General features: G+C 36.0%; 1 protein-coding gene across 1 annotated transcript; it reads right to left on the minus strand.

Annotated features, from left to right (window-relative positions):
* Positions 1–2,733: 2,733 nt before the first annotated feature.
* On the minus strand, positions 2,734–4,572 carry LOC110901985 (pseudo histidine-containing phosphotransfer protein 6). Its single transcript, XM_022148734.2, has 4 exons — positions 4,294–4,572; positions 3,549–3,692; positions 3,389–3,461; positions 2,734–2,913 (listed from the first exon to the last, which is right to left on the minus strand). Exons 1-4 carry the CDS (start codon positions 4,455–4,457, stop codon positions 2,851–2,853), a joined length of 444 nt encoding a protein of 147 aa, XP_022004426.1. The 5' UTR covers positions 4,458–4,572; the 3' UTR covers positions 2,734–2,850.
* Positions 4,573–16,671: the final 12,099 nt, after the last annotated feature.

The following is a 16,671-nucleotide window of genomic DNA, read 5'->3' on the forward strand; positions in this document are numbered from 1 at the left end:
TGATGATTGGATGACTATCATGCATTTTATTTTCATATAGCATTGTTGTGGTTGTGCTATGGTATTAAGAAGTCACACCAAATAAACCCATGCTTCCGCAAAAGCCAGGGTGTGACACATAATCCATGAATAACCATGCCTCAGAGATGCCTTAAAAATGCTTGACTTCAACCTAGTGATGATCACTAGGTGTCTGTAGGAACTGAGACACCTTACTGACTACATAAGTTATCTCGGGTCGAGTCCAGACCAAATACTATAAGGCACCAACAGTACTCCAATATAAGGTTGGACCAGCTAACGGAGTACCAATATGACATGAAAGCTGTCGAACAGAAGCAACATGAGTAGATAAAGGACACCACTCATCAAGTCCCGTACGCTACAGCAAATCAAGTAAATATCGCTGCTGGGAAAGGTGTAATGCATCATCAAAAAACGTTGTCTGAACACCCAAAAAATAAGAAAGACAACCCAAATCCTTGAGCGCAAACTGTGAGTGTAAACGCTCAATCAATCTAGTAACAACCTCACAAGAGCTCCTAGTAATAATATCATCCACATAAACCAAGACATAATAACACATGATCAATTCTCAACTGTAAACAAACAGAGAGTGTCAGAAAGACACTAAGAGAATCCACCAGAAACAAGAGCCAATGATAGCTTGGAAATCAAGCTTTAGGTACCTGCTTTAGGGCATAAAGATCCTTCTGCAGTAAACAAACGTGATAAGGTCAGAAAGAGTCAACAAAGTTTGGAGACTTTGACATGTACACAGTCTCAGATAGGTCACCATGAAGAAAGACAATGTTAACATTAACCGGCCAGATGACCCATGCGCAGCAAAAAGCAACATAGAGTACAAGGCGAATGGTAGTGGGCTTAACAAGCAGGCTGAACGTTTCTAACAATCAACATCCTCAGTCTGATAAAAGCCCTGGGCGTTGTATCGAATCACAGAACCATCAAGGATTATGCTTAATCCTATACAACGGCCTTTGGCATTAATGGGAGCCAGGACCAGACGCCAAGTCAACCCACCAAACAGACCACTGATAAGCCTATCTAAATGTGGAAGGCTCGATTGTGTGACCAGTGGAAACTTGAAAGAGAACATCATCAGGAAACTGGCTAGGCTGTCGTGTGTGTTCATGAGAACAAGTGACCATTGAATGAGTCTGAACAGGATGAGGAGGGGGTGGTGGAGGAGGAGGAGGAGAAAAAGAAGAATGAGAAAAAGTAGGAGGATGAGAAGAAAAGGAACAAGAGGGGATGAGGAGGAGGATTGAACGAAGAAAGATGATGAATAAAGAATGATGAAGTAGAAATAGAAGAAGAAGCAGATGTGGAACAATAGACCATATCAAAAATCATCTCATGAAAACGAGCATGTTAATATGTATAAGTACGAGAAGTTTGAGGATCATAACAGAGATAACCAAGATGATCAGGAGCATAGCTAACAAAGATACATGGAGTAGATTGAGGTGAGAGTTTATCTGCGCGAGTATCACCAAGAAACGGATAATACAAACACCCATCATCAAGAAACGGGTAATACAAACACCCAAAAGTACGAAGAAGAGAATAATCAAGACGAGAACCAAATAGAATCTCGGGAGAGATTAAAACTAATCGGAAGAAAAATATCACAAACCCCTTTTGGAACAAATGTGTACAAATGAGGGTGTATTAGTTTATCAATCCGAGATATTATAATATCACAAACCCCTTTTGGAACAAATGTGTACTCATAAATTCTTATACCCTACATTTATAAAGAGGATATACAGTAAAATACAATAGATCAAAGTTATAGTACAATATGAATTGTATTGATTGTTTGCTCACATGTCAACTAATATATTATATTAATATACTAGGTTATAAAATATATTATATTAATATATTAATATCCTTTGTAGGTGTGGTTTTCTAACTATTCTTTAATCTTTTTTACAATATTTTCATATCATAATTACTTTTAAATATATTTTATTTCCATTTATAACTATTAAGATAAGTTGTTTAGTAAAATTCTATGTATTTCATTGTGACATGTTTAGTTTTATATATGAATAGACATAACTTTACTCAAAACCGAGTTGGGAATAGTACACGTAATCAAAGCACAAGCGTGCATATCATCGAAGTTACGTTGTGGTTTATTTTTTAAGTGACGTATTCCTCCTTTTCCTTTTTTCGTAATAGAATATAATGTTTTATAAATTTCAAATATACGTTACGACGTGATTATTTTTATCCAAGATTCGATAAAAGTTTTAACCGAAGGGGTCAAATACACTATCTTTTGTTCTTTTCGTCAAAACTGACATGATAGCATCCGAATAATGTCTATTTCGGTACAATATTGGTTTTAATGGATTTCTCGACGTGCCAAACAACATTGGTACTAGTATCGTAACGAACTAAACCGATACCGATTGAAAGCCTGCAGCGGAGCGCAGGAAATCCTACTAGTTATTTACATTAGTCATATACTTTATAATTAAAATTAACAAAAGGCAATGTTATAAGTAGTTAAAGTATTGTGTTCCATATATGTTTTAAAATAGTTTATTTGTACTTAAAAGTTGTTGTATATAACTAGTTAAAGTATTGTGTTTCATACAATTTACAGAATTTGATTTCTTTTTCTTGACAAAAAGTGTATTGAAAGAAGAAAAAGGGAAGAAAGGAATCTAGCGCCGACTATTCAAAAGAATGTGGGACTGAAAAAGACAAACACTAAAAGGTTTTATGTTTTACATTCCTTCTTAATAACTAACATAAGACAAGACATGACAAAAAGAAAAACTAAACACTCCACCCTGCATGCTCTTAGATTCACTGTTGGTGCACCACACCTGGGTACCTGACTGCATCTCCTAGCACTCTTTGTTGCTCTATCTGCAAACATAAATACACTTAGTTAACTATAAGTGAATCTATGAGATTAACTAGTGTGTTTAAAAATTGTTGAAACTGTTCGAACTGTTCAAATATAATTAAGCAAGTCGATCAGTTTGAGATACAAACGTTTCAGTTTCTACAGTTGACGATTTAACGGTCCGGTCTGGTTTGAAACTTATAATTGACGTGTAAACCAGACAAGCCGTCTAACATTTATTATTATGTATATACTTTTTTCATTTTTGAAAAATGTAGTTTTCTTTTTTTTATTATTATTATTATTATTATTATTATTATTATTATTATTATTATTATTATTATTATTATTATTATTATTATTATTATTATTATTATTATTATTATTATTATTTAGTTACGTATTGTAATCATGAATTATTATTTTTTTTAGAATTTCTAATTTGTAATACAAATCATGATTGTGATAAAACCGACAAAAAAAGTTCATAATTACTTGAAAAAGCTCATGCAACTTGTTCTTCAAATAGCAATATTCATGTTCAAGCACCTCTAATGCCCTCATGCACCTACAAAATGCAAATCCACATTGTCAACAACAAAGCTTCTGTTTCATCAATGGTTAATTTATCTTACAAACTACTATATATTCATACGCTGAACGGTTATTTTGTTCGACAGCCGTACGAAACGCAGCACATATGTTTCGAACTCGTTTAGCACCAATGCTTGAACTGCTTCCCATCAATTGATTCAAATGTATTCCGAGTTTAACGTAATCCCACATCTCTCTATCCAACCTTAATCATTGTCACAAGCAACGTTAAAACACATAAAAAAATCTCCGTGAAAACCGAAAGTTTTAAGAAACTCCGGAGCAGAACTAATGGGTCAAGAGGGTCTGCTAACCCCCGGTCACTAGAATTTATTAAGTTATCATTCATAAATTCCGAGTTTCTTTAAGAAAAACATGAGTTGTACCCTATTGTTACCTTATGATAACCTGACTAAAAAAGTTAAGCTTCCGCCACTGAATTTAGGGCGGAACGAAGGGGGGGGGGGTCAACTAAAATTTTTTGGATTTTTATATTTTTAAATCTAATTTTTATTTCAAGGAAAACATGAGTTGGATCTTTATATATAAAATCCGTGTTTTTCTAAGAATTATATGAGTTATATCCTTTAGTTGTAACTTATAATAAACCCTGACTAAAAAGTTATGCTTCCGCCACTGAATTCAGGGTGGAACCAAGGGGTCAACCTGAATTTGTTGGATTTTTTATATTAAAAATCTAAGTTTTTTTAAGAAAAATATGATTTAAATCCTTAGTTATAAAACATTATGAGGACCCTTGCTAAAAAAAGTTTTGGTTTCGTCACTGTTATAAAATGATCACTTACAATAGGGATCGTAGATTACGAAGCTGTTTTTCGGATTCATGGAAGTAAATTGTGACGACTTCAGAGACGAAGTTTGGCGAGGTTTGATCTTGAAGCTGTTGGAGCTGCAAGAACTGTTCGTCAAGAACACCCTGGTGAAAGAGTAACGAAAGCAAGCGGTTCATGTCGGTTCGCAGACGAACTGCACCGAATCCAAGCAGCCACAGTGGGACACCCGTTTTGGCTTTTGATTTCACGAACCTTAAGTTCGATCACTTGTGTTGGGTGTCTTTTTGGATGTGTACGAGGATAGAAGTGAGTTGTTGGGTTCATGTGTTATTCTATTTATAGGAATATTGAATAATAATGCCTCACTCACGATGTGACTTGTCATTTTTTTGTGTGATAAACGGGTCGGGTCGGTTGAAGAGTATTGTTTATTTAATAAGGTTTTATGTAAGTTTAATTACTGAAAAAAAACCTTTTTTTTTTCAAAAGTAGAGAAACTAAGTCCTCTATACTTTAATTTGATTTTTTTTAGTCTTCTTCTATATTATTCTGTCTAAATTTGTAATGTTTTATATAAATATACAATTTTGTTTAGGTTTTTCTCTAGCTATATTTTGATGGAAGTTCTATTAAGAACTACATGTCTTCTTAAATTTGAAGTAAGTTAATATTAATATAGGATTCGGTTCAATTAAACACCACTATAAATTGTGAGAAACACGAGAATTCCTACTTTCCGAACGAGTTAGGTCACTATTTTTTACACAAACATAGATGAAAATATTATAAATAACTCTGTAAGAAAAACAAAAAAAAAATTGTCTTGTCAGTAGTAGTTACGCCTGAATATAAAATTTGTTTATGGTGATGTAAGTTTTTTTTACAATCACCAATAAACTTTTTTTTTACACCAGATGTGAATTTTTTGCATGCGATATTTTTTTTTTTGTTTTCTCGCTAGAACAAGTGATTTTTTTAAAGATTTTTTAGAATTTAAGAGGTAAAATGTTTGCAGTCTTAGGTGTTTTGCATGTTTAATTCACCATAATAGAAAATGAACAATTCATGAACACATGATCAAGACTTAAGTGTTGTTTGTTTTTTAAAAGGTAAAATGTTTGCAGTCTACGCATCACATCCGCAGACATCTATCTGCATATTTAATGAAGTTCTACTTTTAAAGCATGGCTGATCACTTAAGAACTTAGTCAAGCTTATGTATATTTAAGAGGTTATGTATAGTTCATAAACTAATTGTCTATGACAGATTATGCAAAATAGGTTGAACTAGGATTGCGACCCGCCGTAATGCGGCGGGGATTCTTTAGTTATAACTAAGTGGATCTAGGACCCGCATGTTATATTAAACCTGTCAAACGTGAAAAAATAGACGATGTAAAAACGTTCACCCACACACGCACGTTGCGTCGTGTTAACTCGCAAAATTTAGAATGAAACGTAAAAATGTTAAACCAAAGACACAGCTGCGATGTGTTAAGTCACAAAATTTAGAACCAAACATAAAGCGAAAAATAAAACTATAAATGACCAAAGTTGAAAGTAAAAAGATTATAAGGATAGATTGCAAAAGATAAAAAGTTTTGGGTTAAAAGTAAAAAACAAATAGTTTTGGGTTAAAAGTAATTTATGAAATATTTTGGGTGAAAAGTAAAAAAAAAACATTTTTTTTTGAAAACCCCCAAAGCCAACGTTACGACAACAATATGCATAACCATTTTTTCTTTGAAAACCCCCAAAGCACACCCCGCGTTGCGGCAGGACATAAAACGGTGTCAAATAGTACTAATGTCACACAACCGTCATCGACCACCAACACTGACTCGACCTAGGATATGCGTGTTGCGACGAACCTGTCAAACATGAAAAAATAGAGGTAAAAATGTTGAAGCACACATGCACGTTGTGTCGTATTAACTCGAAAAATTTAGAACTATACGTAAAACAAAATTTTGCGAAAAATGAAAAGCATAAATGAAAAAAAGTTGCGAAGCTAAATTGCAAATAATGAAAAGTTTTGGGTTAAAATTAAAAAACAAATTATGTAGGGTTAAAATTGAAAAAAGTAATAACCTTGAGGTTAAAAGTAAAAAAATCAAGTTTTTTTTTTTTTTGAAAAACTCACAAAGCACAAGTTACAACTAATAATGCACAAAAAACTTGTAAACTTATATATGGAATAATATTTGATCCTATTTTGAGTTATTTGGATGATTAACTTAATGTGTACGAGTAATTTGCATACGATTTTGGTGTTATTTAAACCTTTAATATCAATGGATACTTTGATTATTGAAGTTTTGGATGTTAGTTATATGTTATCATGTGCGCTAATATTTCAAACCATTTGTTAACTAAACTATTGCTTTCGATTTAGGCTCACTTTACAAATCGCTACTTATTTATAGATTTAAAGTATTAGTATACTAAGCTACATATCAATACATGTTTAACATATTTGGCTACACACCATTACACATTTAACATACTTAGCTTGTTATCTTTATAAATGATTTTATTTAACTATGTAAGCGGATTAACAAAAGATTAATGAGTTCTTTGTAGGTATGTAATGATGTTTCAAATTAAGTATTATATTTCTAAGAGCATGGTTGTAAAACAAGGTCTTGGAGGCCAAGTACTCCCCGAGTACTCGCTACAAGGTAGGTGCTGTCAACTTGCAAGTACTCTTCGTCTAGGCTGAGTAACCCCCGAGTACTCTTTGCATAGGCCGAGTAATTCTCAAGTACTCTCAGTTCTAACTAAGGAGCGACTAGCGACTTTTACGACCATGTCTAAAAGTACAAATTGACCATATTAGATGTTTGCTAGTGATAACTTTCTAAGGATTTGGCACAACATTTGTTCGAACATGGTGATGGTTTCAGCGTCGTGTAAGTGACTTGTTTCCCGTTTTTCACAATAGTTGTTCGATCTGCTTGAGAAGTGAAACTGAGAAGGAAAGCGACATGGAGATCTAAAGTGAATTTATGAAGTTTTTTCGACTTTTATATCATAAATGTGATATGAATTGAATCGATTGTCAAATGGTCCTTAGAAAATAGAAAGGATCTTGAAGAAATTTAGAAGGAAACAAGAATTTTTACTAATTCATTTCTTTTCATATCTCATTCATACGAAATTTAAACTACTTAAAGGATTACAAGAACAAGAAAATAGGAACTAAATATGTTAACATGGAGAACATGCTTAAAACCGTAACCACCCACTACAACAAAACAAGACTATTAAAATAATATTTTTAATGTCCATGGCATTATAGCCTAGTGGCATCTTGGGGGTGGGATAAAACTTATGACCATTAGGTCATGGGTTCAATTCTCACAAAGGGGGTTTTCTCAGATTTCTTGGGTTTCCTCCTGAATTGGTGTTTAGGCATTATAGCCTAGTGGAGATGGATATGATCGGGTGGTTCCGCTGGTGACACGATGATACTCCAGTGGTCCGTCAGTGATCCAAATTTGTCGTTCAAAAAAAAATATATAATATTTTTAATAAGGAAAATTAGTAAGCAAACTCCATGCACACGACCATCCATTGCATAGCTCGACTCAATAATTTATGTGGTACACATCAAAATGTTTATATATTTTGTGTGAATTCTTCAAAAAAAAAAAAAAAATCCAAGACGAGAATAGAGAATAATGTAGGAAATTGGGTGTGTGAATGAAGTCTCAATTTGGTAAAACTCCTTGTCCCACATCGGAGTGGGAACAAAAGAATAGATGATTTATAAGGTAAAAGGTTTACCTCACTAACATATCTATATGTCATGTTTTACCACAACTCCTACCCGCGCGCGCAGGGGGGGTGCAAAAATGGAACCGGAATCAACTGAACTCGTGTATGCCCGCGCGTCTTGCGGACACGAATGCAGTTCCGAAAACCCGGGTCCGCGTGGAGCGGTTTTTGCACTTGAGAAACCTGAGAAATTCAACGGTGTGAATTTCAAACAGTTCCGAAAACCCGGGTCCGCGTGGAGCGGTTTTTGCACTTGAGAAACCTGAGAAATTCAACGGTGTGAATTTCAAACAGTGGCAGCAAAGATGTTCTTTTATCTGACCACTCTGAACCTAGCACGGTTCTTGACTGAAACCGTTCCCCATGTGGCTGAAGGGGATGTGAATGCTCAATCAGTGAGCGCGGTTCATGCTTGGAATCATTCAGATTTCTTGTGCCGCAACTATATCTTGAATGGTATGGTTGATACGCTTTACTATGTGTATTGTAAAGCCAAGACTGCCAAAGAGTTGTGGGAGTCTTTGGACCGCAAATACAAAACAGAAGATGCGGGCACTAAGAAATTCGTGGTGGCTAAGTTCTTGGACTTCAAAATGATAGACACTAAAACTGTCATTAGCCAAGCCCAAGAACTTCAAGTTATTCTTCATGATATTCATGCGGAAGGAATGGTGCTCAGCGAGACATTCCAAGTTGCGGCTATGATCGAAAAGCTACCACCAAGCCGGGTTGATTTCAAGAACTATCTCAAGCATAAGCGGAAGGAAATGACCATTGAAGATCTTGTGGTTCGCCTTCGAATTGAAGAAGATAATAAAGTTGCTTTGAAAAGGATTGATAATCCTGAAACGGCAAAGGCTAATATTGTTGAGCATGGCCAATCTTCGAAGGGAAACAAGAATGGTGGAAAAGGTGGAAAGAAAGCTCATGGGAAACGCTCCAACCTTGGTGCTAAGGGGGGAGTTGGGAAAAAGAAGTTTCAAGGAACTTGCTATAATTGTCAAAAACAAGGCCATAAGGCCAATGAATGCAAGCTTCCAAAGAAGGAAAATGCTCGACAAGTTAACATGGTTCATGAGGTTGATAACCTATTGCTATGGTGACGGACCTCTCGATTTTGGTCACTGAGGTTAACTTAGTTGGGCAAAACCACAACGATTGGTGGATTGATACGGGGGCTACCCGTCATGTGTGTTTTGACAAGAACCTGTTTAGCACCTTCAAGGAGGTGACTAATGGTGAAAAGGTTTTTATGGGAAACTCCGCCACGGCCGAAATTAAAGGTGAAGGGAACGTGGTTCTGAAGATGACTTCTGGAAAGGAACTCACTTTGTCAAATGTGTTGTATGTTCCAGAAATTCGTAAGAACCTTGTGTCGGGGTGGCAGTTGAACAAATTTGGGTTCAAAATGGTGATTGAGTCGGATAAGGTCGTGTTGACCAAAAATGGTATGTATGTTGGTAAGGGCTATGCCCTAAATGGAATGTTCAAACTCAATGTAATTGTCGTGAATGCAATGAATGAAAACGCTACTAGTTCTACTTACTTGATTGAGTCGTCTAATCTTTGGCATGGTAGACTAGGTCACGTAAATTACAATTTCATTCGTCATTTAATCAAACTTGATTGCATACCAACATTCGATATCGACTCAACTAATAAATGTGAAACTTGCGTAGAAGCGAAACAAACGAAATCGTCATTCAAAAGGGTTGAACGAATCACCGAACCCCTCGAAATGATCCACACTGATGTGTGTGATCTAAAGGCAATTCCTACTCGTGGTGGGAATAAGTACTTCATCACGTTCATTGATGATAGTACAAGGTATTGCTATGTGTACTTACTTAAGAGTAAGGACGAGGCTATTGACAAGTTTATCTTGTTCAAAGCCGAAGTTGAGAATCAACTAAATCGGAAAATCAAAGTCGTAAGGAGCGACCGAGGAGGTGAATATGTTTCACCTTTTATTGACGTATGTGCAAAGAGTGGAATCATCCACGAACTCACGGCTCCTTACTCCCCTCAATTAAATGGCATAGCAGAACGAAAAAATCGCACCTTGAAAGAAATGATGAATGCCATGATGATAAGTTCTAGTGTAAACCAAAACATGTGGGGGGAAGCAATCTTATCGGCAAATTATGTGTTGAACATGATACCCAATAAGAAAAAGGATGTAACGCCTTACGAATTATGGACGGGAAAGAAACCACCATATAAATCCTTGAAAGTATGGGGGTGTTTAGCTAAGGTGGTGGTCACTCCACCTAAGCGCCTACTAATAGGACCCAAAATGGTGGATTGTGTATTTATAGGATACACCCGTCCTCATGGTCCTTATCGTTTTCTTGTGCATGATTCTAAGAACCCTGGAATATGCAAAGGCACCATAATAGAATCTAAGGATGCATCATGGTTTGAACATATGTTCCCATGCTTAGATAAAAGTGAACCGAGTTCTTCTAGACCGGTTGAGGAAATTGTTCACGAAGGTGAATTTGAAAACGCTGAACCTCGAGAACAATCTAAGACTGAGGAAATTGAAATCAGGAAAAGTAAACGGCAAAGGACAGAAAAATCCTTTGGCCCTGAGTTTCTTACCTATATGGTAGAAGATGAACCTCAAACGTACCAACAGGCGGTGCATTCATCAGAAGGACCTCAGTGGAGGGAGGCAATCAAAAGTGAGATAGACTTTATCTTACAAAACCATACTTGGGAACTAGTGGATCTTCCTCAAGGATGTAAACCACTAGGATATCGATGGATCTTCAAGAAGAAGATGAAACCAGATGGAACCATCGATAAGTACAAAGCAAGGTTGGTGATCAAAGGATATAAACAACGAGAAGGTTTAGATTACTTTGACACATATTCGCCAGTTACGCGAATAACATCCATCAGGTTGGTGCTTGCCATTGCCGCCATTAGAAATTTGGAAGTTCACCAAATGGATGTGAAAACAGCTTTCTTGAATGGAATTCTCGAGGAAGAAATCTACATGGAGCAACCCGAAGGCTTCACAGCCATGGGGCAAGAAAAGAAAGTGTGTAAACTTGTAAAATCCTTGTATGGATTGAAACAAGCTCCAAAACAATGGCACCAAAGGTTTGATCATGTCATGTTTGATGCTGGGTTCAAAATCAATGAGTGTGACAAGTGTGTGTATGTGAAGGACACATCTGATGGATATGTCATTTTGTGTCTATATGTAGACGATATGCTCATTGCTGGTAGTGATGACAAAATCATAAAATCTACAAAGAACATGCTACAAGTAAGATTTGACATGAAAGACATGGGTCTTGCGGATGTGATTTTGGGGGTCAAAATCACGCGAACCCAAAGTGGACTTGTTTTAAGTCAATCCCACTATGTGGACAAAATTCTTGAGAAGTTCAATGCAAATGACTCTAATGAAGCTAGAACTCCACTTGACACAAGTCAACATCTAGCCAAGAATAGAGGTGAACCCGTAAACCAGTTGGAATACTCAAGAATTATTGGTAGCTTGATGTATCTTATGAGTTGTACTAGACCAGACATAGCATATGCTGTGAGCAAGCTAAGTAGATACACGAGCAACCCAAGTTCAATGCATTGGAACTGTATCACTCGCTTGCTTCGCTACTTAAGATACACTCGGGAATACGGGTTGCATTATAACAGATATCCAGCAGTTATAGAAGGACACTGCGATGCAAATTGGATATCTGACACGAATGATTCCAGGGCAACAAGTGGGTATGTATTCACACTTGGAGGTGCTGCTATATCGTGGAAATCGTCAAAACAAACGGTTATCGCTAGATCCACGATGGAATCAGAGTTCATCGCTTTAGATAAAGCAGGTGAAGAGGCAGAATGGCTATGTCAATTTGTTGAGGATATACCAAGATGGCCTAAGCCGGCATCGGCCATTTGTATACATTGTGATAGCCAATCGGCACTTGGCAGAGCTCGTAGCACAATGTATAACGGTAGGAACAGACATATTAGACGTAGACATAATACGATACGACAACTAATCTCTACAGGAATTATCACTGTTGACTACGTGAGGTCAAAGGATAATATTGCGGATCCGCTAACAAAAGGCCTAAGTAGAGAGTTAGTACAGAAGTCGTCCATGGGAATTGGACTGAAGCCCTTGAAAATATAAGTTCATACGATGGAAACCTAACTCAGTAGACTGGAGATCCCAAGAGCTGAGTTCAATAGGAAAACCTAATTGTATGAATTAATAAGGTCACTGTGGGGGGATAACCCTACGTATATATAAGGGAGTTTATTGCAAGGCTTAGTAAACTTCCTAGTCCATTCCTAAAAGTGACAAGTGTGAGGCTAAGCCTATGGCTTTTAATGATTCGACAAAGGTAACCATACATAGTGAATCACCTATGTGAGAGAGAAGTGGGGTCGCTTCGAAGGGTGTTGTTGGGGCACAATACCTAATGGCTCTCGCAGAACCAGGCTCATGTTCATGACCATAACGAACATAACTATGAGGACTTGACTTTGTCAGGGAGAGTCTTGTATGAAGTGCATTGTCGTCTACACAAACGGCAGACGAGTTCAAAGACATCGAGTTCTACTCAGAGCTAGTGGGCTAAGTGCATTTCATAAGCGAAGGTTCAAAGGGTAACACCTACCTATCGTATGCAAAACTCAACTGCTGAAATTTAATTGGAATAATGTTGTCTGATTGACCTCCATTCATGTGGGGGATTGTAGGAAATTGGGTGTGTGAATGAAGTCTCAATTTGGTAAAACTCCTTGTCCCACATCGGAGTGGGAACAAAAGAATAGATGATTTATAAGGTAAAAGGTTTACCTCACTAACATATCTATATGTCATGTTTTACCACAACTCCTACCCGCGCGCGCCGGGGGGTGCAAAAATGAAACCGGAATCAACTGAACTCGTGTATGCCCGCGCGTCCTGCGGACACGAATGCAGTTCCGAAAACCCGGGTCCGCGTGGAGCGGTTTTTGCACTTGAGACTCTTGACTACTGTTATGTTTTTGTAACTGAAATAAATTAATGACATTATTTCGGTTTTAAATTCTAACAGTTTTGATCATGAATTATCAGTTTCGTAACCGATATACTAATGACCATTATTTGGTCTTTAATTAGCTGCAATCAAGAGCACGATTTCGGTTTCGGTTATGTTTCTAGCACTATAAAATGGTGGCTAGCCTGATCAGTTGAGACACACCAAAACAACTTCTCCTTTCTTCTCTTTCGGTCTCTGTAACATCATTCCGGTTTCTTTTCAGGCAAGTGCTCAAGTCCGGCAGTGCGCTGTGCTGCTTCGAACCGGCGTACCCTAGGAACAGACGACGAATCTGTTTAAGGGAATTGTGTCAAACACAAGCCCGGTTCACTCGTTAACTGTTTCTTTTCTGTCTCTAATTATTTTGCAGTTCTTGCAGTAGTATTTTCTAACAAATAATGCCCCTAAAGCCACATAAAGCCAAAAACATTATGCTAACATCCTAATCTATGATAAGGTGAAACATTGTTATACATACCTTTTTATCAATTGGAAAAAAGGCTTAAAGGAATATATGACATAAACAACAACCTAGGTTTTTTTTTTATATCTTAACGTTTGGGTGACAACTCTACATAAACTGTCACATATATAGAAAAGTAATTCATCTTATTCTTACAACATATATAGAAAAGTAATTCATCTTATTCTTACATTCTTGTATATGATTGCATATGTACTTTTTTTAAGATCAACAAAAAATCTCATTATCCGGGTAAATCTAATGGTAAATGGTCACCCATGCCCACGAATGTAAACGACGATAGTGACGCGACCCACCATCATTCTAGAGGAAAAAACTCATTGTCCGAAGGCCCATTGTAATAAAACCCTTCGCTCAACCTAAAACATTTTTGTTCAAGGCGAGACTTAAGGCAAGACCTCCAATTTGGAAGGTCAGGAGACTACCAATAGACCATAAGATACGGTTGTTCACAAGCCGATCCGATCCGAGCCAGGCAAGGCCACGCTCGGGCTCGGCTCGATTATAAACCGAGCCGGCTCGGATTTGAAACCGAGCTAAAAATATTAGCTCAAGCTCGACTTGGTTTTTAATCGAGTCGGCTCGGCTCGGTTAGGGTTGAATTTAAAAATAAATATTAATATATTGCTTCAAAATTCAATAGTTTAAGATACGATTCAGTAGTTCAAAAAGACAAATCGAAAATAAGTTCAACCTACTATATTACAAATCAAATTCAAGATCAACCATATACAAAATAAGTTTCAAATCTCAATGAAATACAATATAAGTTTATTATCATCGAAATTAACTTCCAAACATGTCATAGACATCTAAGTGCACTTCGAAATAATAACCAATTTTCTATAATATATTATATGTATATTAAAATAAAGTATATTAAAAGTAAAATAATTCGAGCTAAGCCGAACTTTGCTAACAAGCGAGCCAAATCGAGCCAATTTGACTCCTTACAAACCAAGCCGAGCCGAGCTAGGCTCACTTTCCAACCAAGCTGAGTCAGCTCAACACATTTTTAAACTAACCATATCAAGCAAGCTTTTTTCGACCTAAATCTGAAACAAGCTCCGGGTCACATGATTTTTTGGAAAACCCTTCCATAAAATCATTGAGTGTATATGTACTTTGCAAATAAGAAATTTTGTATGAGACAAAAGGGGAATTTTATTAGTATAGAGTATAGTGATACAATTATTTATTCTTACATTCTTACATGCGTGTACTAAACAGGACACAAATGTTATTTTTTATAATATCCTCTTACACAAACATTATTAAAGAAACAATAAAACGCAGAGGTGTTAGTGAAAAATTATTGGAATGGTGGGGAGAAAGTAAGCATGATTAGGTAAAGAGTGTGTTAATAAGATCGAGGAGAATGTTGGCCATAAACCGGACCGGTTTACAACTTATACAACCAAATAAATCAATAAAAAAAGGTCTGAAGAAGAGTGGCTGCAGAGAATAAAACCTGGCCAGCCAGGGTCGGAGAGTTTAGCTACGGTGGATGGGTGTGCGTGCAAAATGGGCATGGTGCGACATCACCGCACACTGCAGCCGCTAATGTCACCTCACTCTAGGAACCCATACCATAAAGTGGCCAACACTTACTGCCACTGAGCCACCTTACAACATTGTAAATTATTTATATTTTTATATCTATAGTTATTTAAATAGTTTAAATAATAGGTGGACAATGATTAATTTTGCTTAAAAACTAGTAAGGGATACTGCGCGTTACGGCGGGATGTTGAAATCTGTAAAGCTCGATTTCAATGATTTGTATGTTAGTATTAACTTTGTGAAAAAAATTTGATTCCGACGACTTGTACATTAGTATTCACTGCGCGGAATAAGTATAAGTTGAAATATTGTTAAAAATAACACGTCGCAACATCAAATCTGAAAGTTTATAGAATTATTTTACATCTAAAGGCTTCAAGAGGAGAACAAAAAATAAACCGCGAAAAAAGAAAAATAGACGTAAAAACAATGTTTATTTTTAAACTTTGATGTTTTACTTTTTGCTATTTGCGTACCAACATATTTTTTTATATATATTTTCTTTTTCATGTAACAGACATAAAAACAATGCTTTGATGTTTTACTTTTGTTATTTGCGTACCAACTTATTTTTTTTATACATTTTTTTTTCTTATGACATACGTAAAAACAATGCATCTCAACACTTGTAAGTTGTAACATTGGAATTAATTTTCTTTTTCACCTTTAGTATCACTTTCGTTTTTAAACCTTACTCCATTAGAATCATGACCTTGTAATTAGAAGTTGATTTTTTTTTATTCAAGAAAAAAAAATACTACAATCTTACTTACATAATTAGTTTTTTCCTTATCAAAACACTCTTATATTCTAAAGAGAGTTAAGCTCATAATATAAATGTTATGAAATTTGATTTAATCAAGCTATGATTAAAAAAATCAATGTTTTGCATGCTCATATTGATTCATAGTCACAAAACCAGTCGATGATTAAAGGAGAGGAGTCAAACAACACATGTTAATTTACAAGTTACACCTACAATTTCAAATTGTGCACCTCTATCTCTCTCTATACATATATATATATATATAGATTACATAATTAGTTTTTTCCTTATCAAAACACTCTTATATTCTAAAGAGAGTTAAGCTCATAATATAAATGTTATGAAAGTTGATTTAATCAAGCTATGATTAAAAAAATCAATATTTTGCATGCTCATATTGATTCATAGTCACAAAACCAGTCGATGATTAAAGGAGAGGAGTCAAACAAGACATGTTAATTTACAAGTTACACCTACAATTTCAAATTGTGCACCTCTATTGTCACACCCCAACCAATGGTGGAATCATCGGGGCATGGCACTGAGCGAAACAGATTGTCCAGAAGTTTCCATAACAACTATCTATATAATTCAGTTAAAGATACGTCCCATACCGTATCCCGAATAAACAAATACATTATTACAGATAACATCCAAACAAGTAGTTCTGTTCCGACAACTCAGATTTAAGTTAATACAAAACATAAATATTGTTCAAATGCTCCTAAAGACCC

The sequence above is a fragment of the Helianthus annuus genome, chromosome 2 (assembly GCF_002127325.2).
Source record: "Helianthus annuus cultivar XRQ/B chromosome 2, HanXRQr2.0-SUNRISE, whole genome shotgun sequence".
In the NCBI taxonomy this organism is placed as follows: domain Eukaryota; kingdom Viridiplantae; phylum Streptophyta; class Magnoliopsida; order Asterales; family Asteraceae; genus Helianthus; species Helianthus annuus.